The sequence below is a fragment of the Accipiter gentilis genome, chromosome 5 (assembly GCF_929443795.1).
Source record: "Accipiter gentilis chromosome 5, bAccGen1.1, whole genome shotgun sequence".
Classification (NCBI taxonomy): Eukaryota; Metazoa; Chordata; class Aves; order Accipitriformes; family Accipitridae; genus Astur; species Astur gentilis.
This window is the reverse complement of record NC_064884.1, coordinates 26630357-26658265: the sequence shown is the minus strand read 5'-3', so window position 1 is coordinate 26658265 and position 27909 is coordinate 26630357. Positions and strand designations below refer to the sequence as shown.

Genomic DNA, 27909 nt, shown 5'->3' with positions numbered 1-27909 from the left:
AAACTAGACCCACTGAAACAAATACACTTTAATACTGGCAAATACAAGGTGGGGTATTATATCCTGAGAACAACAAAGAGGGTAGAGGGCATAGTGGGCAAATAGCTCAATATGAGTTCACATTTCATTACAGGGATAAAAGGGAATGATGCAATTCATGGATGTATACGCAAGCTAGGAGAAGTCATGATTCTTGCCCCTGTATTTCTCATTGCTGAGATTTTTTTCCATTCTAGTAATTCTAAGTCTTTACTGGTACTTCCCGGGTCTCACTGAGATCACAATTTTAACTTTATTATGAATATTTTTGCACTGCAAAGAGGGTGTTTATCCCTTGATTATGGCAGTAAGTCCCTGCAGAAACAGATAAAAGCCAGCCAGATGAACTTACTCAACTCCCTTGTACATGCCACAGTGGTTTATTCTCATTTCCCTTGATAACCTTGAAAACCTCAGCGTAAACAAGTGGGTGATCTATTTCCCCCAATTTATAACATTAATCGTTGTGTAAGCTGGATACAAATTCCCTGGTACCTCTCAAATGTGTTACGGTTCAAAGAAGCTAAACACACCAATCTGCAGCCAACTGCAAATGGTGTACAGAGAACTGTGACCCAGTACTTTTCCTTGTCATTTCACAACATTTCAGATCTTTTGCTTTGTTCGAAAGAGAAATCGATGATGGAGCTGGGTAGTTCTTTGATGCAATTCCATTGACTAGAAAGGAAACCTGTTTTCTTGAATGCATTATTAATGCAAGTGGAGGATATCGTCTTTGGCAGCAAGGCCAAGTATCTTGCTGTTAATATTTATTCCAAACAGCCCTGCCCTGATATAACTGCATTTGCTTTGATTTTCTACACTGGGAACATACTGGGCCTGAACACTGGTAAAATAACTAAAGAAATGGTAATGAAGTGGGCTTAGTATTCAGCTGTTGTTTAGTGCAGAGATATGCATCTGGTTCCACATGCTCCCTTTGGGCAAGTTTCATTTTGATTCCTCTATATCCCATGGAGTACCTGAAAGAAAACAAGAAAAAGTGACTTCAGAAAAATAAAAGAGGCATCTCAAAAGGTGTAACTCAGTTGATCCCAAAGTTATGTGGTCAGTGGGGAGTCAGTACGTCCTCAATGCAGATAGAAATATTAAGTATTGTCATTTACATATCAGACTTTTCATCTCAGGATGTCAGTGGATACTGTAATCATCAATGAATTTAATCTCATAACTACTGAGGAGAGTTAGGAGAGTGTTATTTCTCCAATTCCATGAGGAACAAATATATGAATGAAAGAAGTGAAAGGTTAATTACCCCAGATATGCAAGTGTCCTGGTTTCAGCTGGGATAGAGCTAACTGTCTTCCTAGTAGCTGGTACAGTGCTATGTTTTGAGTTCAGCATGCGAAGAATGTTGATAACACTGAAGTTTTCAGTTGTTGCTCAGTAGTGTTTAGACTATAGTCAAGGATTTTTCAGCTTCTCATGGCCAGCCAGGGCACAAGAAGTTGTCACAGGACACAACCAAGGCACCTGACCCAAACTGGTCAACGGTGTATTCCATACCATGTGACGTCCCATCTAGTTTAGGAACTGGGAAGGGGGGGGGGGGGAGGGGGGCAGGGAATCGCTGCTCGGGGACTGGCGGGGTGTCGGTCAGCGGGTGGTGAGCTATTGCCCTGTGCATCATTTGTACATTCCAATCCTTTTATTACTACTGTTGTCATTTTATTAGTGTTATCATTATCATTATTAGTTTATTTTCTTCTGTTCTATTAAACCGTTCTTATCTCAACCCAGGAGTTTTACTTTTTTTCCCGATTTCCTCCCCCATCCCACTGGATGGGGGAAGTGAGTGAGCGGCTGTGTGGTACTTAGTTGCTGGCTGGGGTTAAACCACGACAGCAAGGTATTTAAATGTCTAACACCCACTGATTACAGAAGGTGCTAGTTGCCATAAGTTTTGAGTGTCTCTGTGGTTTGCCCAGCGTCAAACTGATGAGTCAGGAAGCTATGAAATAAAAGGTAATCTGCCATCTTGCCCTGATTTTCTAAGTTTCTCCAAGAGGAAACATCACCTTAGAAATGGGTTGTGAGATTCATCTCATTGAATGTGTCACCTTTACAATGTAAACATCTACATCTGGACTAGTCATCTGGATGCTCCTTGTAGTCAAGGGAGGGAAAGGCAATGGAGACAAATTCCACCTTGGGTGTCTGCACTGCAAAAGCAGAATACCAAAACGCAGCCTATACCAGCTGTGGTCATCCACTTACCCTCGCCTCTCATATTTGCTATCCTGAGATTCACCGGAAAAAATTACAAAACGTATCCAGGGGATTTCCACGCAGTCCTTGATGCTATCTTTAGAGTGCTCTAGTGCAGTTTCAGAATAAAGAACTTGTTTGTACTTTTTCTTGTGTCTACTTGTCTCTGCTTCACCCAGCTCAAAACAAGAGAGTTTATAGATTAAACACTTAACTGACTCCACATGCCTATAAAGTTATCATCTCCTGGTTTTGCTGACCTCTGTGATGTCCCACGATTATTTTCCATTTACTATAGGCTTTGCTGGATTAATTTTATCTACTGATGATATTTTCATCATTGCAGTATTAAAACAGAGATTTAGTCAATCTTTTATACGTTAGAAAATATTTTTAAATAGCTTATTGCTTTTTGACTGGGGAAAAATAAGTCATGAACAATATGATCTAGCCAGACTTTCCCTGGAACTGAAAATGTTTAGTTACACCCTGAAACATAACAGAAAGATCATGTTAATAAAAAGAGGTTAGGCACAAACACAGGTCTGGCAACTATACTACAGATGTTATTATTACAGGCTGAAACTTCATTGTACAGAAGGAAAAAAGAGATAAAACCTACCCATAACTGCTGTGTTTGCTGCTGGACTTTGATGAGAGCTTAATTCAAAGTTATTTCCAAATAGGAAGTGTTGTTAACTCAAAAGAGTAAATACTGTGGAATTTGAAAGGTCAGCCCTTTGCAAAGCACGGCCAGATTTCTGCATTTCTACAGATGAAGCCATCTGCAAGATGAAGAAAGCAAGCATAAGGAGGAGTGTTAGGGGCTGGAACTTTTCAGCAAGTCGTGCATGTGACCCTTACCTTCTCCAAAGCCTCGGGGAGCAGAGGAACATGCCTGCCCTGGGAACTGGCTCACCAGTGGGAGCAAACTGGGGTGCAGCCAGACCCGGCGTGAGGGTGGGGGAACAGTGAGGCAGAAGCCTCATTGCGGTGCAAAATGAAGCCACAGGTACCTTGGGGAGTTGGTTAAAGCTGGAAATGCTGTGCCGTCTACAGCATATGCAGATGTGGGAAGTATAATGAAGCTCTGCACGTTAAAGATCAGATTGTTCCTGGTCCCAGCTCTTGGTAGGTTTCTCTTCTGGGAGAGGAGAGTGAGCCTGTATCAGAGAACAGACGCGTGACAGTGATGCAACTCAACGTTGTAGATGACATTGCGGCTGCAGTTAACTTACAATGTGCAGACACATGAAAAACCCAAATCCTCAGAAAAAATCTTGCCACTCCGAGGAGGACTGATTGCACAGCCGAGCACAGAGTGGAGATCTGATACAGCCCCAGTTCAAGGGAGATGATCAAAGCTTAACAGTCTGATGTAACAGCAAACTGTTTAAACTAAAGGTCAATTAATTAAATAATGAGACCCCAATGATATGAAATTCTGCCTTAATAGGTCTTCCCTGCTGAGTGCCCCCCCCAGAAAAGCAAGAGGAAGAAAATTCTGGTGATGAATATGTTAAATTTGACATTAACGTAGACTCAGGTTTGGCTGGGCCTGACAGGGCCTGAGCTACATGTCTGGTCTGAGTAATGCATTTTGAACTTTAATGGGGCACACTACTGATATGACTCAAATGCACAGGAGCGCCAGCAAGCACCGGAGGCTTTCCTGCCTCCAAGCGCCTGACCTGGCGCCAGCCTTCAAAGAGAAGAGCTCTGCCAGGGGTCATCATTCATTGCTCTATCACCACCACCTAAACTTCCCTTTTTTAAAAAAAGGCCCTGGAAATGATGACTTTTTTCTTTTAGGCAAATGTAGGCTGGTCTAGACATGCACATGATTGTGAAAAAGCCATGCAACATCATCCTTTTCTGTTAGGCTGTGCATTAATAATATGTAAATGAAAAATAATGTGATCTCTTCCCTCCAGTAAAAATAAGTTTTGTCCTTAGTGCAGGTAATAAGTTATAGGATAAATGAGCTGAAATATCATGCTAAAATATCTGTTTGGCTACTTTTCTTGCCTTTTAAGTGGTTTTGCGTTAAGGACCACAGCAAAGGCTAAGACACCTAATCCCCATTAAACTGTAACCAGCAACCAAGACATGTATCTATTTAAATGCAATGTCTTAACAACCAGGTCTGCTCAGGTAGGCATGCCTTTGTGGCATGAGGATTGCAACAGCAGCAATTTAAGGTGCATCTTTTCACTCCAGAACATAAAAAAGGAAGTAAGAGACTATTTTTATGTGATAGCTGGCCAAATCCCCATCTTAGTTATCCTACAGAATACCTGGAGTAAAGTTGCAGAAGCCAATTAAATTATTAAAGGTTTACACAAATATAAATGTTACTGGAGTTTGCAGTAAGATGTTTACCAGGCGTCACTGCAGTGCGCACTCTTCTGTCACCAGTGTCAGGCAACAGGAAACGAAACGAGTCCTGCAACAAGTAACGTTAGTAAGTGGGAATTTTGACTGGGTGATTTCATGCTACACCATACTTCAAATTCTGCCCCACAGTATTCAGCGGCATCTCTGAGAGCGGTCAGTAAGAAAAGCAAAAATATAGACAAGGTTTTGAAGCGCAAACCACTGCACAGAGCTGCGTTCCTCGTAGCAGATCCCCAGCTCACTGGCTTTGCTTTACATTGTAAATGAGAAGGGGATTTTGACCCTTTCTTGTGACATGCCAGCAAACAGTGGCTTTTTTAAAAACCAGTACTGGGTGGGAATTGAACTAACTCACGATGTGCATTCATATGAGCTCATACGAATCCCTTGACATGGAGCCATAACCAGAGAACAAAACCTAAGTTCCCCCCCCTACTCCCCAGTAATTCACCAGGGGAAATCTGACTTCCTGCCCAACACCACGGATGTGTACTAGAGCTTAAGCAAAAAAAGGGGAGGGGGGGGAGAGGAAAAAACCAAATCAATAACAAAAAAGAATCATTGCTGTCACAGATCGGGGGTGGTGGGAAGGGGGAGAGGTTATGCACGTAATATTATTCACTTTAGTGAGGCTGGAGGAGGGGGTCGTCTGAATAGCACGCCGTAGGCTGTCTTTCAATATTAGACACAGGGAGTTTTCTGAAAATTAACATTAGTACAAAAAGATGTCATCATAAAACTCCCAAGCAAAATTACCTGCTCTTATTTTAGGTTTCTGTTTGACAGACATTAAATACTTTTTTTTTTTTTTAATATATATATGTATGTGTTTATATATACAGGCTTTTGTTCAATAGACATTTATCTTGACAAATGGAGACGTATTCACCCCAAGCTGACTAGCTTTCCTACAGCAGCTGTTTGGCGTAAAAGGGCTACAAGAGCCCTTTGCAGGGGTGCTGGGCTGCCCAGGACAGCCATGGCTCCGGCCAGCCGGCAGCGGGAGTCAGGTGCCGGATCGCAGGGTGACTGACAGAGTCGGCTCGGCTGCAGGTTGAAAAGTGATAACGCTCATACAGGAGCAGGGCTGGGCTGTGAGGTCCATATAAATGCGTCCTACTAAATTGAAGAGCTAGAGGAATAACCTGTGAAGAGCTAGTGGCAGTCTTCTCCAAAACAACCATGGATGGTCAAGGAAAGGGGAGTTAACGAAGTAGCAGCTCAATTAAACCACTTCCAAACATTTTGTCTTTCTTCCTGTGCAGCTAGGACAGCCCTTCTGAACCAGGCAAGGGTTGATGCTATCAGTATTTATCACTAATGTGGGAGAAAGCATCAGCACAGAAATGATTGAACGTTTATGTTAGTCCATTGAATGTGCTCCTATCAGTGCCAGGTTTGGTGCACTGCATGTTAAACACGAGCACCTGAGAATCAGAGCACTCGGAGGTAAAGGCACCTGTACTTCTAACTCTGGATTTTAAGGGACCTTGGCAGTTTAATATAAACTGAAATTGTAACTGTTCAGTGTTGTCATTTTCTATTTCGGTGCTGTACATATCACACTATAGTGTACTACTCAAGTATGTAGGATAAAATTATGCAGTTGCTCCTCCCCTGTGGCTCTCACTTGAACAAAACATGCATCATATCACTGTGCTGAACCACTTATTTTGCACAGATTGAATGCACAAACTAATGTTATGTGCTGCGGCCTCAGGGCCCCAAGCGCACAAAGTTATGCTCAGCATGAATTTTTGGAGATTTATATCCAAAACACTTATATCGAACATCTAGATGCAACTGAAGTCTTTACAGGCCCCCACAAATACTGCCCCAAAGTCCTTCAGCCCCTCTGTCAGTAAAATCCACAGATACTGAGGATCTCTCTGGTGAGGCTGTGTCCCCATTCCCATGCTGCAGAGGTGCTCAGAGGCCTTCCTGGTGCCAAAGTCTCAGCAGGAGTCTCAAACAAAGCATTGTCCTGGGCATCTGAACTACCAAGTCTGGCCCTACCAGATATCCCTGCATACTCACTGCCTCCTAAATACAGCTAGGGATGAGCAGGTTAAGATTATTTTTTTCAGTAGGTGGACTACCTCCTTGACATAGCAGCTTAAAAGTCCCTGTTGTGAGCCTGTTCAGAAAAGGAGCTTAGAGTCAAGTACCCCAGTCCCAGGTGGGAAAGACACCTTAGCATATCCCAAGAGCTTTGGTCTCATGATGGGAGTCTTTTTTTTGTGCGTATCCTAATCACTGAACCACCTTTTCTCCTATGCCTATCACTGTCAGTGTAAAGGTCACAGCTGCCAGATATGCATGATTTAACTGACTTTAGACACTTCTGAGGAATGGGGTGGTATAGATTAGGACAGTCTGTAGCATGTGCAGGGAAATCGATACGAAAGACAGCTAGCAAAATGGCTATCACCTGTAATTCAGTCAAGCACATAAAAAGTAGATATGATGCCACTCCTGCATTTACACTAACTCAGATGAAAGTTTTTCATTTCCATTTATTACACTCCTACTTGCTCCAGGCCGTCGGTGGGTCAGCTGGAATCTATACACCAAGTTGCATGGCAAGCAACTCATGAACGGCTCATCAGATAAGACATCCTTACTTAAATAACCACTTCTTGATAACTACCTCAGAGAGGCACGGCTCTCCTGTGAGGTCTGCCTGCAGCGAAGGAGTAGCACTGCAGACTGTGGATCCCCTCCATCTGCAGGTAACTCTTCTCTTCAGTTCTGCTGGGTGAGGGGGAGTACTGTGTGGGATGGGGATGGGGCTGAACAAGTGCAGGAAGAAAGGATGGGCAGGTGGCTCACAGGCCATAAATATGATGCCTTTCCCTTCTATGTAAATGTAGAATATCACAGCCTGCACCTGAAATTGTAAAAGCAGGGATTCACTGTTCTTGCTTTCCCTGCAAACCGCTGACCACACTGAGTCCTGCCTGGGGCTCCTGGGATACACACTTAGGTCAGTAGCTTGATTAAGTGTTTTGATCTAACACAGTACATGCCGTTTGGTGCTCCCAGACCTGTTAAGTGGCCTAGTACTTCAAAGTACACCAAAGACTTGCCAAGCAGAGCACTGATGTATCAAAAGATTAATTTACTTTCTCTCTACACTAAAAATGTAGTAAGTGCTTTCTTCTTTTCTATATCATAAGTTATCTATTAATATAGTGGTTAGAACCCTGAGAAATACAGAAACATAGATAATATTCAGATCATCATATAATCATCTAAAACTATCCCTTCCCCAAACCAAATGAATATGTAAGCACAGCCTGCACAGCTTATATTATACAGCCTGCCCTATGTTATAAGGAATTGCAGTGCAATGAAAATAGTTGTTAAGCCAATTGTTTCATATTAGTTTTGCCTTTCTGCTAAGAAAAGAATATTTGGCTATGAAAGATTTGTGTCTTAGCGAAGAGACTTCCAGAAGTGGTCATGAAAAGGGAGACTCCAAATAAAAGTTCTCTCTTGCAGAACAGGAAGGAAAAAAATACATGAACTTGAAGAGGTGTCTGGACAAAGAGCAGAATACATCAGAGGGACAAAATCCCCGAAGGACATTAGGGAAATACCAGAGTATTTTAAAAACAAGGCCCTACTGGCTTTAATTTTCCCACACAAGTAAATCACAAGAGACAGGCTGGGCGCTCATTTACATGGGAGCTTCAGAATGAGACAAGTTTCATGTGACTTCAGGGTTATGAGTAATGGGCCCAGAAAGCAGCAGAGCAATATCGGTGGGATGTGAGGCATTGCGTCTGAAATCCTTCCTCTCTGCAGATGTTGCAGTTAACAGCAACTGGAGTTAACCAGCCTCCTGACACTGAAGGTGTCATGATGGATGCTCTGCCGTTTCAGCAAGCAGGGGCTGATGGCTGCTGAGGCTGGATTCTGTGAGCTGCCTCCATCTCCTGGTGCCCAGCTGCAGACATCCCTCCCAGTCTTTGCCTACTCTTTCAGCACCGAGGCGTCTGCCTGGTGCAGAAGTTCGATGAATCTGGTGGGCACGTGAGTTGCACGAGTTGAAAGAAAGGGGAAGGAGGGCATGGATAAATGGAGAGTCAGATCTTGCAAAAGAGGAATATGCTGTAGAGATGAGGTTGGTAGATCCAGCAGGCTCTGCTCTGGTGGGAGTAGGCTGACTTCTAGCTTGCATGCTCTGAAAGGAGGGGCACATGAGTCCAGAGGGAGCTGGGCTAAATTGTAAGGAGAGCAGCACGCAACAAAAAGGTGGACAGGCATCCAGGAACTTGGGCTAGAGAGCTGAGTGAATTCCAAGGACCAGCTAACCTATGGCAGAAGTGCTCAGGAACTTAACATCTACATAGTTTCAATTGGGACAGCACTGAAGCATGTGCTGAAGTGTGCTCCTGAACAGTCAGAAGGGATTAAAGAGTTAACCAGGATAGACAGCAGCTGACCTGGAGAGGTCAGCCTCCTAGAGAAGGGTCCTCTTTCCTGACTGCACAGGGATTCTTGCAGCCCCAATCTTTTCCTTCAGGTCACGGGCAACACCTAAAAGTCATGGTAGTGTACAGTATTGCCTGTGCAGGCAGAGGTCCGAAACACCTGCGTGCTTGCACAGGCATACTCATGCCATACTGAGGGACCGTTACAGTGCAGAAATCCCTTGGCGGTAGGGCTGGGTTAGGCCGAGCTTGGGATGAGAAGAAAACACTGCTTTCAAGTCCTGTTTCAAGTAGCAGCTGTCAACTTGCTTTTCAGGAGCTATCGAGCAACTCAGACACCATGACCAAAAGGCTTCCCTGCTGCCCCTGGTGAGGGGCGGTGGTAGGGCTGGCCTGTGCCTTTGGGGCTGCATGCATGGCTGGGCAGAGGTGGGCATCACCTGCTGCCATCACCGCCTCCCAAAGTGGCACTCAAGCAACGTCATTTGGGAATCCTTGGCATAATTGATGGATGAATGAAAAAAGCAAAGTCAAGTCAGACTACCTCAGCTTCCCTTGCAGCCTGGTCCTGCGCCACCCTTATGCTCCCACGCCCACAGTTCTGGGGACTGAAGATGCTCTGCACCCACAGGAGCTAAGTCCTTATGCACACTGACTGCACACCACAGCCCCGGGAGCTCTTCCTGAGAGGACGATGATGTAAGGTGAGGGTATGCAGAGGCTTAGAGCAAATTATCGCCTCCTCAAAGCGCTTGGCTACATCATCTGAACTAGGAAGCACTTGGTAACATGCTGAATGGCGGTCCTGAACAGAAATGCTTTCTTCAGGGGGTGTCCATGCTCAACTGCGCTCTCTCTCATCAGTATAAAATAGCAAATTCAATCCTTCAATAATTTATTTCTTTATATCAGAGAATGTTTTTCAATTATACATTTAAGTTTGTAACTTTCAACACAAGAGTAAATATACGTAAAAAAAGTCCTAACTGTGCAAATTTCAAGTTGCATTGTTTCAAATAATATAAATATTTTAATAAAACATATGTTCACATTAAGGTTCACAAAATATATAAAATTTTACAGAAATAAGTAATGAGTTGGGTTTTTTCCTTTTAAAAACTGTTTTTTAATAATTAGAAAAAGATTCTAAACTTGAGAAGCAACTTAGAAGAGGTATCACCTCCAAAATCATAGCAGCAAAACAGATGCTGAAAACTTAAAAGGATATTGAAAGGAAAGGAGAGAAGCAGGTACCAGGCACAACAGTAAAGGCAAGGTCACTAAAGAAAGTATTGCAGATTGAGAAGTGGATGCATGAATTCCAGGAGTAAAATCTTGACCCTAAAGCTCTCTGTTACTGAGCTCCAAGCTGTTAGTATGTTAACAGAATCACATTAAGGATAAAAGGAAGAAATGTGAAAGAAATGGGGGGGGGGGGGGGGAGGGGTGTGCATGAACAGCAGCACACATATTCTGACAGTTACAATGCAAGAGAAGAGAGTTGTTTTGGTTTCAGAACTGAAGCTGAAGACAAAGGGGTTTGGGGTTTTTTTGTCTGTTGGAGGCAATTCCTTCCACATGAGTAGGAAGAGAGGATTCCATTTTCCCGTCACATGCGTATGCTCATGAAAGTTGCTTCTGTAATCACCTGTCTTTCCAGCTGTCTTGGGATTTGGGAAAGGATCTAAATGCTAGTTGGGTTAAGCATGTTAAAGGAGCAAACCACTGCCAGTCTTGTTTCTGGCTGCGGTTTGCCGAGGGCTCTGCAAACAGAACCGCTCGCTGTTAACACCCTGAACACCTGTGGGAGCTCCTGCCTTGATGAGGTCTGTAAGAACACTAGCAAGGACATCGGCAACCCAAAGCAAGTTTCTTCAGACATCAACTGCAAGTTGCATCAGCCTGTCCTGGGGGTTCCCTCTCAGGAAAGACTTGCCTCTGACTGATGTACGCCGATGCAAAGAGCTCCTGCACCTCCAACAGTAGCCACGGCTCCTCACCTGGGAGCAGGTGATGTATTGAGAGCGAGGCAGAATCGGGAAGTTCTTTGGATTCAAATGCTTCACACTTCCTCCTGGGAAGTCCAAGAATTAAATACAGCATTGTAGGAGCTTAGTCATGAACAACAGCTCTGTGCAGAAGGCAACCTGCCCTTCTCAGCAGTCCTTGTATGCAGTGTTTAGAGGAAGTAGACACTTATTCCTGTTCTTGGGAATAAACAGGAATACTAGCAGACAGCTTATATTTCCCCCTGCTCCCCACTCCCAGGACTGTTAAGTGTTTTGGACATAGCACCGTTTCAGTGAAGGAAGTAGCTGGTTTTGCTTTCTTGTTCTTTACCAACTCCTCTCCGCCGCTACCCATAGATCTGTTTGAACTGGTAGCATTCATTGCAGTAGCCACTGCACTTGGCATTGCCATAGTGATCGCAAGCAGGGGCTCGGCAGCGTTGCTTCGGGGGCTCCTCTGCAGCCAGGTCCCTGGCACTCCCCGACGGTGGAAGCTGACCGAGGCGCTGGCACTCCTGGCACAAGTCATCGCTTCTGCAGGCCAGGTTGTTTCTACACGAAGCCACAGCACACTGTCTCTTCTGGCTACTCAACGCTCCTCGCTGCAAATCTCTGTGCTGTCCCGTTCTCTTGAAAAACGTTAAAACACATTGTCAGTTGCTGTGCTGGCAGCACAAGCGGCTTTTCATTTACTTTCAACTCTGCTCATGGTTTGTATAAGTTACCACTGGGGGTTGTTGCAGACACATGCTTCTTCTGAAAAGTACAATACCAAGAGCCAAGTTGGGCTTTACCAAAGAAAATCTCAAATTCTGTCATTTCTTAGAAAAAAATGTTTTTTTTCTTTGCTAACTCTCAATTCTAAAAGGGCCAAAACAAACCAAATAAGAAAAAAAAGAATCTGGAACACAGAAAACCTGTAATGGGCTCAATGAAAAAGGCAACATGAGGCGGACTAAACCCCTTGATGCAGTTGCATAGCTCTAAGGGTAAGAATGAAAATCTCTCTCCAACCAGCAAACAAACCAACTGTTGGTCCAATTGCTTCCACTAAAATTGCTGGCAGATTCCCAGCTGAGGTAAAATTGAGCACAGCCATGATAACCCTAAACTGAGGATGACTGTTAGGAGTGCTGCTCAGCTGCAACAGGAAAAAATCATGAGATGCTCTACGCTTGTCTTTCCATGATACTTCGGATGCAGTTGTTTGAGGATTTTCTAGTACACATCCAGAGTTGTTTGCACAAGAGAAAAACATGCAGCACTAAACAAGAGGAAGATTTTGAGAAGTTCATACTTACTTCTGGCTGTCTCACCAGCTGTTCTTCTGTCCTCCTGGCTTCCTGAAATCGCTGGTTCTGGGCTTTAATGAAGCAGTTCTGGCAGTACCCCTCGAGCATCGTGCTGCCCAGGGTGCCACAGTCACGCCGCTGGCAGGACACAGTGTTACGGAAGGCAGCGGCAGAGTTCCCCGGCTGCCCCACTGCCGAGGACTTCCTCTGAGATCTCCTCTGGTGGCGTAGCAAAGCACTGTCTGTAATGCAAAGTAAGGACAGGACGAGTTTGAATGCGCCCAATAGATCTGATGACCCAAAGCAACTATAAAAAGCTCCCTAGTTTAAAAATAAATAAATAAATGAATAAAATCTACTAGCCTCAAACACGGGTTTTTGACAATCCTGAGACCCCTCAGTTGGTGCACTTTTCTTTATGTTACATAAATAAGGGAGCTAATACAGCCTGATTTTCATATCGGAAGTTGTTGAAAGAGCTGATTTGGGAAAAACTTGCCCTCAGTGGGAAAACTAGATCCCACTGAAGTCAAGAGGAATTTCACCTTTGGCTTCAACATGTCATCCGTGACCTACCCTGACATTTGCCTTTTGGCCTCCCCCATTTCAGGCACATCAGGTAGCAGAAGTACAGTGTCACAGAGCTTATGGAGAAAAAGTGCCTTATGCTTTTTAGTCTCATGAAGCAATCTTATATACTGCACAATCAAAAGGAAAAATTTTCATTGTGAACAATGCTGGAAGATAAGCTATTGCAAACTGGCATAGAAGTTCCTAATTGGAAAGTATGTGGAAAGCGCAGCATTGTGAAAAATGTCCCTGCCCATGGCAGGGGGGTTGGACTAGATGGTCTTTAAAGGCCCCTTCTGACCCAAACCTTTCTATGTTTCTATTGGCACACTTGTCAAAAATTAAAGTCTTAAGAGATAAGCAATAATTCTCTTACATGTGCCTTTCACCCTCTATACCCGAGGGCTCTTTGCCTGTAACAGGGCAGTAGCATGAAAGATGAAGATTTCATGATGTGATTTATTCACGGACTATTACCTTTTTGAAGGCCTGCCTTTAAACACACACGTGCATGCACACGCATGATATTACTGAGAAAGATTTCAAGGTAGATTTTAACAATACACTCCTAATCGATTATAATAATGTACTCCAAAACACAAGCACATTAGCTACAGTCAACTTCTGCTTGCTCTGCTCATCAAGGTGACTTCAGTAGTTACTCCAGAGTGTTATACCTGTTACACCCAGAACGGATATGGATACAGATCTTCAAATTCATCCCAAGCTTTTTAAAAACCTTGCTAACATAACTGTTTTTCAGTACGATCAGTACAACAGCATTTCCCTCACTGACCCCCACGAATTGTCTAGCTGTGAAGAAAATTCATACCAAACCATGACTGCAGTGGATCGTGGGGAGGTATCAAAACCCACCCCCTCTTGAGCTAGTTTTGCTTCCATGAAAGCTGATGGGAAGTTTTACAAGAGATTTCACAGATTTCCCCACTGTTACTGTGTGCCCCTTTATGGGCTAATAATGGCCAAAAAAGCACCTTCTCCTCACACTGCTGCTTCTGCTCCACACCATTTCCATCACCCTCTGCCCTTTTAGCACCCAGTGCATGCAGAGCTCCATAGCTCAAGGAGGCTGAACTGCAGAGGGTAAAAAGTGTGCCAAAGTTCACCCCATCTCCACTTACCGTGGTTTTCCCTGTACTCAAAGAAACACAGCGTGCAAAAGCCCTCATTTTGCAATGTCCCAAAAAAGTTGCAGCCAGGTTTCCTGCAGAGGTTACCTCCTCTCTTCTCCTCAGGAGGCAGTGCCGGCGGTGGGGGCTCTTCGCCGCAGCTGTTGGGAGCCTGATGGCAGGAGTGCTGGAGGAGGCTCTGCGAGATCTGGGACGGGTCAGACGTCGATCTCTGGTGGCACGTGGGCAGGAAAGCGGGGCTGCCGTTTGAGGAGCGCTCTGTAGACCTTTTGAAGCAAGTGCTGCATATACCGTTGAAGGTCCTGTTGGCCTTCTGATGGCACACTTTGCACGTGGCATAGTCCAAATGTCTCTGATCATCCAAGTTGTTGCAAGGACCAAGCTGTCTGGAATTGTAGCAGCGTTCGCAAAGCCCATTGTGTTGCACATTCAATGTAAAGGGGCAGTCTGGTGTCCTGCATTTCATGGCCGTGGTCTCGCTGTATAGGAAAAGGCTCGGAGCAGTTGGAGGTGCCGAACGAGGCCCTGTTACAGGCCCTTCAGACGTCCATCCCCCAGGTTCACAAACGTCCCCACGGGAGGAGCCCGACCCAGCTGCCTTCAGTTTCTCAGGTGCTGCTTTAGAGGTCTGCTTTCTTCCTTTGCTTCCTTGGGACCTGCGCTCAAAGCACTCGTGGCAGTAGGGCTGGGTGTTCACAGACATGTAGAAAGGGCAATTCGGCGTTTCACATTTCACCTGTAAGAGGGAGAGCTGGGAAAAAGACCGTTCCTGTCTGTTCCTGGAGCAGGTCTCTCTTCTAGAAGGCTCAGCATTCTCCTGCCACTTCTTGTACTCATGCTGTACCAACTGAAAGTAATCTTCCACGAGGTTTATTTCTTTGGGTAGGTTGCCTTCATCTAACCTGACAGCCAAAAAAGGAAGATTGCATCAGTGGTGGAAAAGGGCAGATGGTGGGGATGGAGGCAAATACAAGCAACGTGGGGAGGAAATGTAGATTTAATGCACATCCACATTAGTCAGGTAGAAAATCCAGGATGTTAAACTGTTGCTGTAAATGGAAATTATTTTAAAAGCAGGTGTTCAGTGATGTCAAATGGAGACTTTCACATCTAAAGAAATGGTCTGACACAATGATAAACAGAAGTATTCTTAAAAGGATTTTCCAGGTGAGGGTTTTCTGTCTGAGAGCTGTTTGTACAAAGTGTATGGATAATCTCTCAGAAGTGAAAAGAGAAGTCCCCCAAATCCTGGATTCCTCTGAAGACCGGTGCTCAGCTGAGCAGAGGTTAGCATGGAAGACCTCTTTCTTCACCAGCCCATGCTATGAACAAGCCTTTTCTACAGTGGGCTCGGCATTTCATGATACAGTTTATCATGAAATCTGCTCCTGGTTTTGCCCCGTTGGATCTGTATCTACCAGCAAAATTCTTCAGACTACAGGGCTTCTATGTGGCGTGTGTAACGCTAGCATCCATCACACCGTCCCCACTCTGCCTGCGACCACATGGAAAAACCCACATGGGAGCTTCACCATGCCACAGTTGGTAGGATGAGGAGCTAGCATTACTGGTAATACTCCAGAATGCATCTGTGCAGTGGGACTAGGCGTGGGACTATGGGAGCTCGATCGCTACTCTTTATGTACGCACATATCTTTCGGGTAGGAGGACTTCAGTTTTCAAGGCTTCTAAACCAGAACCACCCAATAGCACAAAGATACCTCCCTGTGTGGTAATAGAAGCAAAGACAGAGGATACAAGGAGTCGCTTCCCTCCCGCAATCACGAAGGGGCTGGGCAGACACTGCTGCCAGGGTCCCCTAAATGCGAGAAGCCGACGGGTGCTGCCAGCTGCTCCCTGCACGTTACTGATGCTTAACCGTCAGGAGGATGAGCGCAGACGGTGGTTCCTCCGCCAGCCACAGCTTCCTGCCTACTGCCACACTGCAACTGCCCGGGGTGTCAAGGCATCTGCACTAAGAACATACCGCCAAGCACTTTTCTTAGGGCAGCCAAAATTACACCAGCTGCCCTTTATGCAATGTGCCCTTACATAAAGTGCAAGATCTAAGTAGTTCCTGGGTTTAACTACTTTTCAGCCACCCTCCTGTGTAATCTAAAAGTCACTGAAACTAATCCGTTGGGTTTACTCTTCCAAAATATTAGTTTCAGTCTGCTAAGTCTGAAGACATTTTTACCTTTAAATTTGAGACTGGTCTGAGCTCACACCACTTCCAAGCATGTCAACAGTAATGCCAATATTTCGTATTTCAGAGGGTAAACACGTGTGCTACCGTGGAAGGAAGGAAAGACTGAAGGAACATACTGGGCTGCCCAGCTTCTCCCACCTCCATAAAGAAGACAACTTTGAGGAAACAGGAATGACACTCACTTCGCAGCATTAATTAGATGAGTTGTACCATGATCCCAACCTTGCACTGGAATTTCTATGACGATCAAGTAGTCTTTTAGCAGCTGCTCTTTCTCCCTCTCTTCTGCATCTGTCAGAAAGTGCACACTCAAATCCTCAAATCTGCCTCGCTCACTGGTGACCAAAGGGACAGCCCGGATTTCTGTGGGGAAACAAGGCGGATTAGCATATATATATATATTTTACCAGGCAGGTGTAACCACAAGAAGCAACACACGGAGATGTCACCACTGCTGCTGAATTTTGGAAAGAGAGGAGAACGGCTGGCCAGAGCAACCAGTTTCTAAACAGTGCCACTAGAGAAGGATGCAGACACATCTGCACCGCAAACCTAGCCCCATCCCACAACAGTTTTAACGCCCCCATTGCAGTTTGCTTCTCAGTGTGGGCAGCTTTGTAGATCTTAGTTTGTTGTACCTTTCCACAGGATGGTGCCCTAACCTGAACCAAGAGAACTGCTATCCATTCAGAAGAGATGTATTAAAAATGGCAAAGCATGTATTTCATTATCCCTGCCAGGCAGCAGTACACTCTTTTGAGACCATGTCCTTCAAAGCTTCTCCTATGATGAGGCGTGCAAAGGAGGCCAGAAGACAATGAAGCAGAGGCCACCCTTTGAATGCTTCCAGCCTGCAACCAGGTGAGTTGCACTCTACTTGCAACCAGCATTTTGAAGGCAACCTTTAGTTTCTATTCAGATTTACAGACAAAGCTGGTTTTGCTCACATTTTAAAAATATATTCCAAAGGAATCTTTTGCATTTATTTTAACTTTAAAAATGCCAATCTAAACCAGATTTTATTTTAAATGAGTTATCAGCACGACGATATTGAAGAAGCTACATAAATACCAAACAAGGTACTAAGAAATACCTGGCCCGCTGTCCTTCAGAGTCACTAGTGGTGTAAAATGCATGTTGTCATAGCCGAGCACAATTGGGTATCTGTAGCATTCTTCAGCTGGCCAAAGAAGAGGCAAATAAATACCACCGACGTTCAGAGGAGCAAAACTGGAGCCTGACTCTAAACTTCTCACCACTTTATCTGCACAAGGAAGAAAAAGAAAACACAAACACCACAAGTAAGTATGTGCTATAGGCAAGAGAAAACATATTCTGGGTGTTTTCAAAAAGTTGCTGAAAACACCCCATTCTGAAATGCATCTACCTGAAAACAACAATTATTGAAGTAAGATTACTAGCACAGCACAGAGTAACATGGTGAGATTACTTGCTAGGCAACTTACCTGCAAGGACAATGACTGGCCTTCTGAGGATGTTAGCAAGGATGAAGATGTGGATTTCTTCCAGCGCATTATATGGAAGCCTGTTTCGAGCCCCTGATGTTTCTGGGGAGGTCATTTCAATAAGGTATTCCCACTCCTCCTCCCAATTCTGAGGAAAGAAACATCCATCAGCAATGGTTCAAAGACATGGAGGTCAGGAACCGACTTCAGCACAGCAGTGCTCAAAATAATCACATTTTCCCATTTCCTCCAAAGGAAGACTGTTTCTGCTCTCCACTAATGGCAGAATCCATGAAGCCAAAGAGCAAATGAAATCAGCAAGGCAACGCTGATGAGCACTTAGAAAAAAGCACCATTCCCTCAGGCCACCTTACCCGGGTGTCATAGTGGAGTCCCGTTTCTACAAACTCCTGGGATTTAATAGCCTCCCGCTGCCAACGGAGCTTGAAGTTCCGTGTGTCAATCTCCCTGAGTGTGCTAAACAATGTTTTTCTTAAGACAAGGTCGATATCTTCAATACCCCACATGTACTGAGATGCAGCATGCATGAGGCAATTTCCATCACCTGCAAAAAAAGAAAGAGGACATTATTTTTAAATGGCTACTTAGATAAAATGCCACAAGCATGTGGGATGTAGAATTACACTGCCCATATGCATATTCCCTGTACACTTCTCTCTAAGCCTCAGACAGAAGGGTTTTAAGATGGAGGCTACAGCTACAAGCTCTCTGCTCAGAAAGGAAGAAAGTCACCTCTCTACTGGTTTTGTCCCTTCACCAGTTAGTGTTAAGCTGTCATTCAGCAATGCCCCTTATCTATCTTACTTAACTTTGACTGATATCATGAACTAAATTTTGGGGTCAACTGCAAATGTCAAACACAGTTGAAATAGCTTTTAAACACAACAAAGTCATCTTAAAATTACAAAAGAACATGTAAATCTCACTCATCAGTGTTTATACAAATATACACCTGATGGCACAGGGAAGAGATAATGGAAACCACTAAGAAAATACTATAATAAAACCAAGCCTCACGTCCCCTGACGAGCACTGCATTGAAGGGCTTGGCACTTGGCTGTGCTTGATGGAGGAATTGTAATAAAAAAAAGAGACAGAAACAGAAGAGTAGGTGAATTATGTAAAGCAATCATAGGAACACCACTTGCCTTCCTCTCAGAACTGATAGTATGCTGGGCTGTTAAATATTTTATTTAGAGGGTTGTTTTTTAAAAACACAAAATTAAAGCTAAATAAATGAAAACCACAATGATTTTATTTTCATTTAGACACCCTCCTTGCATTGAAAAAGTCCTCCTTATTCTCCAGGTAGGAAGGAAATCAATGTTCTGCAATTTCAGAGGGGAAGAAACTGAGAATCAGAGGAGTTAACTAACTTAATTAAAAGGTGTGACAAAATATGCCTATGGCTGGGTTTCAAATTCTATCTCTAGCCATCTTATTCAAAAGGGGATGTCTCCCCTGAAAGGGAGACATCAAGAATCATTCAGATTCAAAACTAGGTCCAGTGTTTACTACAGTGGTAAACAGCTTCACCCAATGCTAAGAAACCACATCAATTTCCTTGGAATAGAGGACATGACCATGGTAAAGCTACCAGATTTTTCTCATGTGGGAAACCCCCCCCCCACCCAAAGAACCCCCACAACAGACTTAAACCCAGTTTGCCACATGCATTATGGGCTCAGTTACACCATTTGTGAACACTTTTGTTACTTTTTCTATGAAACTGCAGAAAAAAACCCTACAACAGACCCCAGATCCTGAAAAAGATATAATCTGAAATCTACTCAACACTTCATAAATTGTTATGGACTCACTGCATATCAGATTCCTGCAACTGCCTTCTGTTTTCTGAATGCTGTCTTGCAAAGCTTACTTCAAGTCTGCAGACTGCTTACTTGAGCTCAAAAATCAGGGAACAACATATAAGACAGAAAAACTGACTGGGTTTCCTTCTGACCAAGAAAGATGACATATTAATCCCATTAAAATTTTCCCTTTGCAAAATCTAGAGCAAAGATAAGATATTTTTTTTTTCTCTCTCTCTGAGAGCTCACTTTCAGTTCTTTATTGAGAAGCGTTGCCCAAAATTCCTTACACAGCACTTGGAATTCCCCTGCACCGTTTGACTAGCAATTGAGCAACAGTTGTACTTTTTGTTCTGCGGCACGTAGGGCTGAACAGCGAAGCCTCCCTCGGACTTTCCCAGGGGGTGTGGCTGGGCAAGCTGGAATGAATGCCGATTCATTATACAAGTGAAATCTCTACATCCAATAGATGCTGGAATCTTTAAATTAAAAAAAAAAAAAAAAAAAAAAGTTTCGATTTTTATACCTCCTACTGCTTTCCTTCTATCCTCCATTCACACGTCTGCAAGGAAATGTGTGGTGATTCAAGAGGGCTTTTTTTAATTAAAAAAACCCCACCACTCCACAAACTCATATACACATTAGGTAAAATAAACATCAAAAGATCCTACAGGAGATACTTTCTCTCTTTTCAACAATTACAACCTTTATCAGAAAAAAACCCAGGATTTTCTGAAGAAAGCTCACCATTGACTGAAAGAACTAATATATTCCTCCCACATCTATGGGTTAAGCAGCCAAATGCTTTAAAAAATATTCTTCATGCCACGTGGGAGAAAAAACCCCAACCATGTTATTTTCTGGGATAATACAGGGCTTCTCTAGGCTTCTGTCCCTTCTCTCAGGGATCCTCTCCTTCAGTTCAGTCTATGTTCTCTCTCCTGCAAAGGTCCCTTGCTGCGACTACTTTGCATAAATCACAGGTTCCCAAAGCCACTCCTACTCATGTATTTAATGACACTAAAGCACTGAACTGAAGCCGAGTTCATTGGCTGCACCGGATACAGGGGGACCACAGACCGAGTCCTTGCTTTACCCTCCCTCAACCTGCCCTAATATTTCAGCATCTTATATATCGGTACACCTGCTCATGGATGGGATCCAAGTCACCAGTCCACAAATTGTTCCTATTTGTAACACTGCCGACAGTCATGAGGCAATGCAAGAGGTCACAATTATTGACTACAGCGTTGTCAGCAGCAAGGGCCTGTCCAGGCAGTGTTAACTCCTGCAAGACTTGTATCGACGGGAGATGGGGGATTCCAAACCCGTTGCTCTTTGCCCTGGGCAAAAATTATGCACATTGTCCATTTTCCTAGTAAATCTGTGAGACCATATCTCTTGGGGTGAAGTTTTGAAGATGCAGTACTTGGAGCGATCTTCCTAGAACCTGTAAAGCACTGCCTGCCCTGGCTGCAATTCCAGTCCTTCTGGAAGTTCAAGATTGCGCGGTCTCTATGCACAGCCTAATCACAGCCATGGGAATTTTACACCAGTGCAGAGGCAGTCCACAAAAGCCCACCAGAAGGTCAGTGCCTCTATGACAGTTACAGAGACGCACATTAGGGTCAGGGTCTTCTAGGTTGGGGCAGTGACATCTACACAGAGGTTCTGTTTTTACGGGTTTTGCACAAGACAGCTGTGTACAATCAGACTGAGAAATATCGTAGGACTTGTGATGGGAAGAATGTGGACTGGGAAGATAAGGGCAACATGTATATAAGCAGCTAGGAAACGAAGCATCCACAGAACATAACATAAGGACTTCAAGGAGGCTGCAGGTCCACCACACCCAGTGTCTCTATAACTGTGATCTGCTCCTTGAGCAAAGAGTATGTCTTTTCCATGTTCCTGGAGTCCTCACTGTCCCAGTCTACCTTCCCGGCTTGGGGCAATCTGTGCTGTAGGGAATCCTGAGTCCAAGTCTGCAGCTGCGTGACCATAAGTCATAGCCATTACCGAATCTTTCCTCCACTGAATGTGAAATGCCCAGCGACTCTTACAGTCATGTGCAAAAGTTTCCTGCTCAAGACTGTGGACACGTGTTACCTATTCAGGAAATCTTTGTATTGCTGCTGTACCTTTTGATTTACAGCACTTTGACGCAATACACACAAAGTAACCCAAAAGCCAAGTCCTAAAACCAGCACTGACCCTTGAAAGAAAAGGGCACTGCAAACTTTGTGTTGCACAAAGACGGCTGTCAGTCACGCATGCGGGAGTTACTGGAGAGCCCCGAGGGAAGGCAAGAGCTGGCAAACCCCAGCAGGGAGCTGAGGATGAGGGAGCCGGCCAGTCGCGGGGCACTGGCTCCAGGGCCAGCGAACTCAGGTTCCCAGAGGCTCCACGTCCAGGACGCTCCTGCTGGCATTGCTGTTAAAGCTGGATCAGCAAGTGAACCTTGCCTGCCAGCTACAACGGCAGGGCTTACGGCAGGATATTAACTTCTGCTATATATACACGGGAATGCACCCCCGTCACTCAAAGCATCTGAAGTCTCCTCTTGCCTGGCATTAAAGGCCCTTCAGCACTTCTGACGAGGCAGCCAACACATAGAGTTGGATTCACAGAAAGTCGATGGGTTCCAAGTCAAGTTTCCCACCTGGTATTTTACTCTGACGTGCCACGGATTACTGATTTTATGAAAATATCTGTGAAACTTTCGGGCTACTCATAATAGCATGATAGGGGCAGGGGTCTGCTACAGCCTCAGGACAGTACATCATGTGAAAAGAATTTTAGCTTACAAAACTAAGATTAAAAGGCACCACTTTTTTAAAGCCGTGTGCTTCTGTTTCAGTAACGTGAATTCAGATGCTATTAATAAAGGTGTTACATTCATATTACCCGTTATAACGGGAGTGCAAAGACCTGCTCATAACTTACCATTAGTCTTCAAAGGGACAAGTCTCCGAACTTCCATGCACCAGTTGAGCTTCCTCTGGCGCTCCAGCGAAGTCTGGGTGGCCTGGTCAGTCAGGGCCTTCTGAAGTGTTTCCCGAAACTGAGGGCAAAACTGGCACATTCTGAACATTTCTATGGTGTATCTGTGCATAGTCCTGAAGTGGTGAATTATTCCACTGGGGGGTTTGACCAGATCTTCAGGTGTCCTCTCTCTAATCTTCATGGCTTTCAGCATATTGCTCTGATACAAAGCTTGAGGAAGAATGTGTTGGCCAGCCATGTTTCTAGAAGACATCTGAAATGAAAAAGGATCCTTTTATTGACATGTTAGTGTCCTTGCATCACAGTGCTATCGCTTCTGCAGAGATTGAGAAGGCACTTTCAAGGGCAGGATTCTGGCTGCATTTTTGCCTAAAATGAGCACAGGGTAGATGCAGTCCACTGAGCCTTAGACAGATGACGATTTTTAAAGCTCATATCCATCAGCCTCTCTGCATTACTCAGATGTAGACACTGATCAGTTTATTCCAATAATTTACTGCGATCATTTACTGAGATATTAAAGCGAATTTATTCATAACTAAGGAAATTGCATCATCGTTCCAAAAAAGAAGCATTCAAATCAAAGTAAGGACAAAAGAAGGCAAGATCAAGGCAAGGGAAAATTATCCTGGAAACTTGACTAATTGATAATTGTACAGTGTAATCCCATATGAACTTGCTGAACTTTCAGCACGTTTCAAGCTCTTGTTTTGATGACATGCCAAAAAAAGCAGATAATGACCATTTCAGATTTCCACAACCCATACATTCTGAGAAGTGATGCTTGGTACAGTTACAAAAAGAGCCCCAAGAATTACATGCCATGCTAGTATCTGTCCCATACTTACGGTGGCCGAAGATGCCAAATGAGGAATTTGTCGCAGAGCAAGTACTCAGGGACAGACTTAGGTTACTCTTCTTGAGGCTCCTTATATTTTGTGAGTGGTAGAGCTACTGCACAGAGATGCTTGTGCCACGTGTGGGGGTGCAGACTGCAGTGCCGCTATTACTCAGCGGTAAGTCAACATAGCTGAAAAAGCATTTCCACTTGGCTCAAAAACCCCAATATTTTTCCACAGTGGGACATGTAACGTTTGCTGGCCTGCATCCCTTTCTGCAGTATCTCTAGCCTTATGGGCTACAGCAGGAAGAACAAAAAAAACCCCATAACCTCAAACTGTCTACACTCTCTAAAATACTTATTCAGAGCACATTAACTTTGTGGCTAGCTAGAGCCAAACCTAGGGACCACATCCCTCAAAACTCCCGCGCACGGCAGTAACACAACCAACAACCTATTTTTACATGGAGACACTCTCCATGCTGGCCATGTACGTTATTGCTCTGTTTAAAAACAAAGCAAAATTTCTATGAAGACAAATAAAGGTATGCATGCCTAACATGTTTAGAATACAGCTGGCCACATTAGGGGAACCCACCATTGTGATTATGAATCTAGGGACAAATACCAAGGTGTAAGTATGTGTTAAGGTCTGGTTATATACCTTGCCAAGTACAGGGAGACGAGAAGCAACTGAAAACTGGTTTATGCAACTATTAGGAAGTTTTCTCATGGAGATGGGAGTCTGGAGGGCCAGAGGGAGGCAGAAGGACTACAATCTGATGGGCTGACCGGGAAGGCACTCTCAGGTCTGTGGAGGCAGAAGACCCCTCTTGCACAGAAGGACTTCAGCATGCCCTTCCCCGCAGGGAACCAGCTGCTCTCTCCTCTTCACCCAGACACTTGCATTGGCGACATCCACCTCCAACCGCTCAGCTGGAGTGCTGGAAAGGACCCTGCCGGGGTAAGAGGGGACCTTGAGCTCCTGCTGCCAAGAGCTGCCCTCTATAACCTCTCTGAGAACCAGCTGATGGAGAGATTCAGTGGACATCCTGTCAAGCCCTAAATAGAGGCAGGTGAAACGCGAGATGCTGCAAAGTTCTCTCTGCTCAGTCAGGGCAATGTCATTCATGCAGTGTTTCCTCTGCTCCTGTAAGAGCGCTAGGGACAGGGCTCAGAGCTGTCACATCTTGCAACACGTGGAAAAGCTTTCCTTTAGCTAATAAAGGTGGCGTATTCTTATCATTCCCCCACCAACATACAGCCTTAGGATGGAAATAACACATTTTCTCATCCACTCCACCCACCAATATAGTTTTACACGTGCTATTTATGTAACCCTATATTTAAATGTATGGATGATTTAAGAAATGAAATATGAAGAACCCCTTATCAATCTGTTTAATAACCACAGCTATACTTTACGCCGAGATGACCAAAATACTGAATTCCTTACTTATGTAAGTAGAGCCATTGAGTCAATGGGCTTTTTTTACACCAATTAAGCATTACCGACATGGACCCTTGAAATGGTTATTTCCAGCTTTAAGTAACAGAAAGTACTGAGTTTACAGAAGCATTCACTGAAACTATATTATTCAATATTATATTCTACAGGCATATTTTCCCCTCCACACATGGAAATTACTGTCTATGCTATTTACGGTCATTAAATGTCAATCAAGGCAAAGGCTGAGCAACCCTTCTTTTCAAAAACAATGTGATGAAACAAACAGAACTCAATAGCCACCTAAGCTAGAGATTTAAGGAACAGAAAGCTCAGCTACAATTACATTCATTTACACTGCACCGTGCTTTACCGTATGCTATACTACTTTAACCTTTTGACGTGTAATGACTATGAATTCTGTGAAGAGCACCGCTGTAAACAATGATTAAATAGCTATCTGAGGCAGCATCCTTTCTGAACTGGTAGTACTGAGGATGTTGGGCTCGCGAAAGCTGAATACTGTTCCGAGACCTGCCAGTGGCTTCATAAAGTTATTTTAATTTTCTGTCCTCTTTCCAGAAAACAGCAACAATAAACTCTTTTCTGCTGAGCGCTAAGACAATGCTAAAATAAACACGCTTAACGCATCTACAGCGCTCATGGATTTCTATGCCCGGGTCTTTGAGCGCTTGGTACAGAGCTAAGCGTATTATCACTCCTCACCAAGGAAGAGGACGAGGATGGAGGGTGTTTTATGTACCACCGGACCGGTTCGCACGGCTTGGTTCCCCAACCTACCGGTCCGCTGGGAGCAAGTGCACGCAAGGTGGAAGGGACAACCACGGCTATTGCCCCCCGCCAGCTTTACAGCAGGAGCTCGAAGCCAAGGACTCTGCCAGCAGCGGCAAGCGCAAGAAGCCAGCCCGGCGCGGTCACCGCCACTCGCCGTGCCCCAGACCCGCGCCGAGGGCAGCCCGCTCAGCCCCGCGGGGGGCCGGGGTCCCGCCGCGCCCGCCCCAGCGCCGGTCAACAGAGGGCACAATTTCACCGCCCGGCCGCAGACGCCCAACGCCCGGCCCCCCTCGCAGCGGTAACCGCCGGGCAGAAAACGGCCGAACCCCGCGGCCAAACCCGCCCGCTGGCCCGAGGAGCCCTCCTGCAAGCGGGGTGGGGGACACCAAGCCGGCTGGGGGCTCCGCCGTGCCGTGCCCCGCGGTGCCGTGCCCCGCCGCGCCGTGCCCCGCCGCGCCCGCCTCCCTTCCCCGTGCCCGCAGCGGCGTTCACCTCTCCGCCGGCGGGTTCCTCCTCCGGGCGATCCTGCCGGTAACTCCTGCTCAGCAGCGGGGCTGGGGCGGTGGGACGCAGCCGAGCTCAGGAGCCATCAACCCCCCGCCCAGCCGGGGCTCCCTTTCCCTCCGCCGCTCCCTCCCCGCCGGAGCTGCTGCCGCCGCCGCCGCTGCGGAATGAAGGGCTGAGCCGAGCCTCTTGGTTTTTTTTCCCTTTCCGTTTCAGCGCCCGGGCGAAAAAAAAAAAAAAAAAAAAAAGAAAGAAAAAAAGAAAAAAACACACAACAAAAAAACCCCACCGGGGATTTCCACCGGCAGCGCCGGGGACTTTCCGGCATGTGACAAGGGCGGCCGCCGCCGCCCACCCCGCCCGCCGCCGCCAGGGGGCGCCGCCGCGCACCCCGCGCCGCCGCCGCCGCCGCCGCCGCCGGGCAGCCCCGCCGCCTCTCCGCCCGCCGTGACTCACCGACGGGCTTTTCGGGAGCCGGGGTGTCATTTTTTCCTTCCTTATTCCGTTTTCTCCTCCCCCTCCCCCCCCCCACCACCCGGGGCGGGTGGGTTCCCGTCCCGTCCCGTCCTGTCCTGCAGGCCTCGCTTCGCTCCGTGCCGTCCCGGTGCTCGGCTGGCCCGCCGGCGCGGGGGAGGGCAGCCCGCGGCCCGAGGCGCTGGGGCCGGAGCAGCTCTGTGCCCCGGTGCAGGGAGGTGTAGAAGGTCCCCCGGGCACTAGGGAGTTAGTTGTGCTGGGGAACCGGCGGCTGCCGCCGGTCGTGCCCTGCCCTGCCCTGCCGTGCCCGGGGCCGGAGGCAGCAGCCTTGCGCCCCGGCTGCGCCCTCTGAGCGCCCGGTAGCAGCAGCAGCAACAAGAGGCTCCGACTTCCCCTGGAGCCCTTACCTCGTCCTCGTCCACGCGGAGAAGCGTGACGAGGGGCCTGCAGAGGTCTCAGGGCGTGGGTTCCCCGGGTGCAGGTGCCCACACCCAACAGGATGGAAAGGGACCCCATCCCATTGGAAGCTATTGCTCTTCTAGACTGTTTTCAAACCTAAGCAAGTTTTTGTTGTGGGGGGTTTTTTTGTTGTTTTTTTTTTTTCCTCTTTTGTTAGTTTGGGGGTTTTTTGTTTTGGTTTGGTTAGGTTTTTTTCATTTAGGGTGGCATCTGCTTCACGGTTTTGGCTTTGTATTGTAGGTAACCACAAGTAACTTCATTAGTGAGAGGTTAGACTGATATGTAATCCCATAAATCCATACGCTGGTATTTTAGGCAGGAGATGTTAATGAGCTTTAATCCAGCCCTGCTCAAGGTAAGGTTGTTGTAGGTAAGGGGCGGAACTTCAGAATAAAGTTATCAAATCGGGAGGATCTTAGTGCCCGTGTTTGTAAACTCTTGGCCACGCCTACCAGTTTGTAGGAATCATTAAATTAAATCATTGTAATCAATTGATTCACACCTTTAAGCTATGTCCTAAAATCTGTGTGATGGAAAAACTCACTGAATAAAACGCAATGCTTAAGGCCTGTAAATATGACTTACGGATGGGATTTTTGCTGGGGAAAGGGCAGTTCCTTGCCCAGCAGGCTTGCAACCTGAAGGCACCCAGAAATTAAATACAGTGCAACAAAGTTTCTTGCAGTCTTAAAAGAGGACTCACAGATGCTGGAGCTCCTGCCCATTCTGGAGCTCCTACCGACTCCGTGA

At 45.7% G+C, this 27909-nt stretch overlaps 1 protein-coding gene across 6 annotated transcripts; it reads right to left on the bottom strand.

The window, feature by feature from the left end:
* Nucleotides 1–13: 13 nt before the first annotated feature.
* On the bottom strand, nucleotides 14–26466 carry TNFAIP3 (TNF alpha induced protein 3). Of its 6 annotated transcripts, none has more exons than XR_007506147.1 (11): nucleotides 24145–25948; nucleotides 22580–22892; nucleotides 18176–18366; nucleotides 17802–17949; nucleotides 17429–17599; nucleotides 16518–16698; nucleotides 14118–15028; nucleotides 12415–12647; nucleotides 3285–3431; nucleotides 2278–3053; nucleotides 14–1022 (listed from the first exon to the last, which is right to left on the bottom strand). XR_007506147.1 is itself a non-coding variant. In XM_049801527.1 (10 exons), exons 2-10 carry the CDS (start codon nucleotides 24211–24213, stop codon nucleotides 11461–11463), a joined length of 2499 nt encoding a protein of 832 aa, XP_049657484.1. In that variant the 5' UTR covers nucleotides 24214–24436; nucleotides 26215–26466; the 3' UTR covers nucleotides 4724–11460. The 6 variants fall into 6 exon arrangements, 4 of the variants coding, with proteins under 4 accessions (XP_049657484.1, XP_049657485.1, XP_049657483.1 ...); XR_007506146.1 differs by having other exon boundaries at nucleotides 2891–3053; XM_049801527.1 differs by lacking the exons at nucleotides 14–1022; nucleotides 2278–3053; nucleotides 3285–3431 and adding exons at nucleotides 4724–11742; nucleotides 26215–26466 and having other exon boundaries at nucleotides 24145–24436.
* Nucleotides 26467–27909: the final 1443 nt, after the last annotated feature.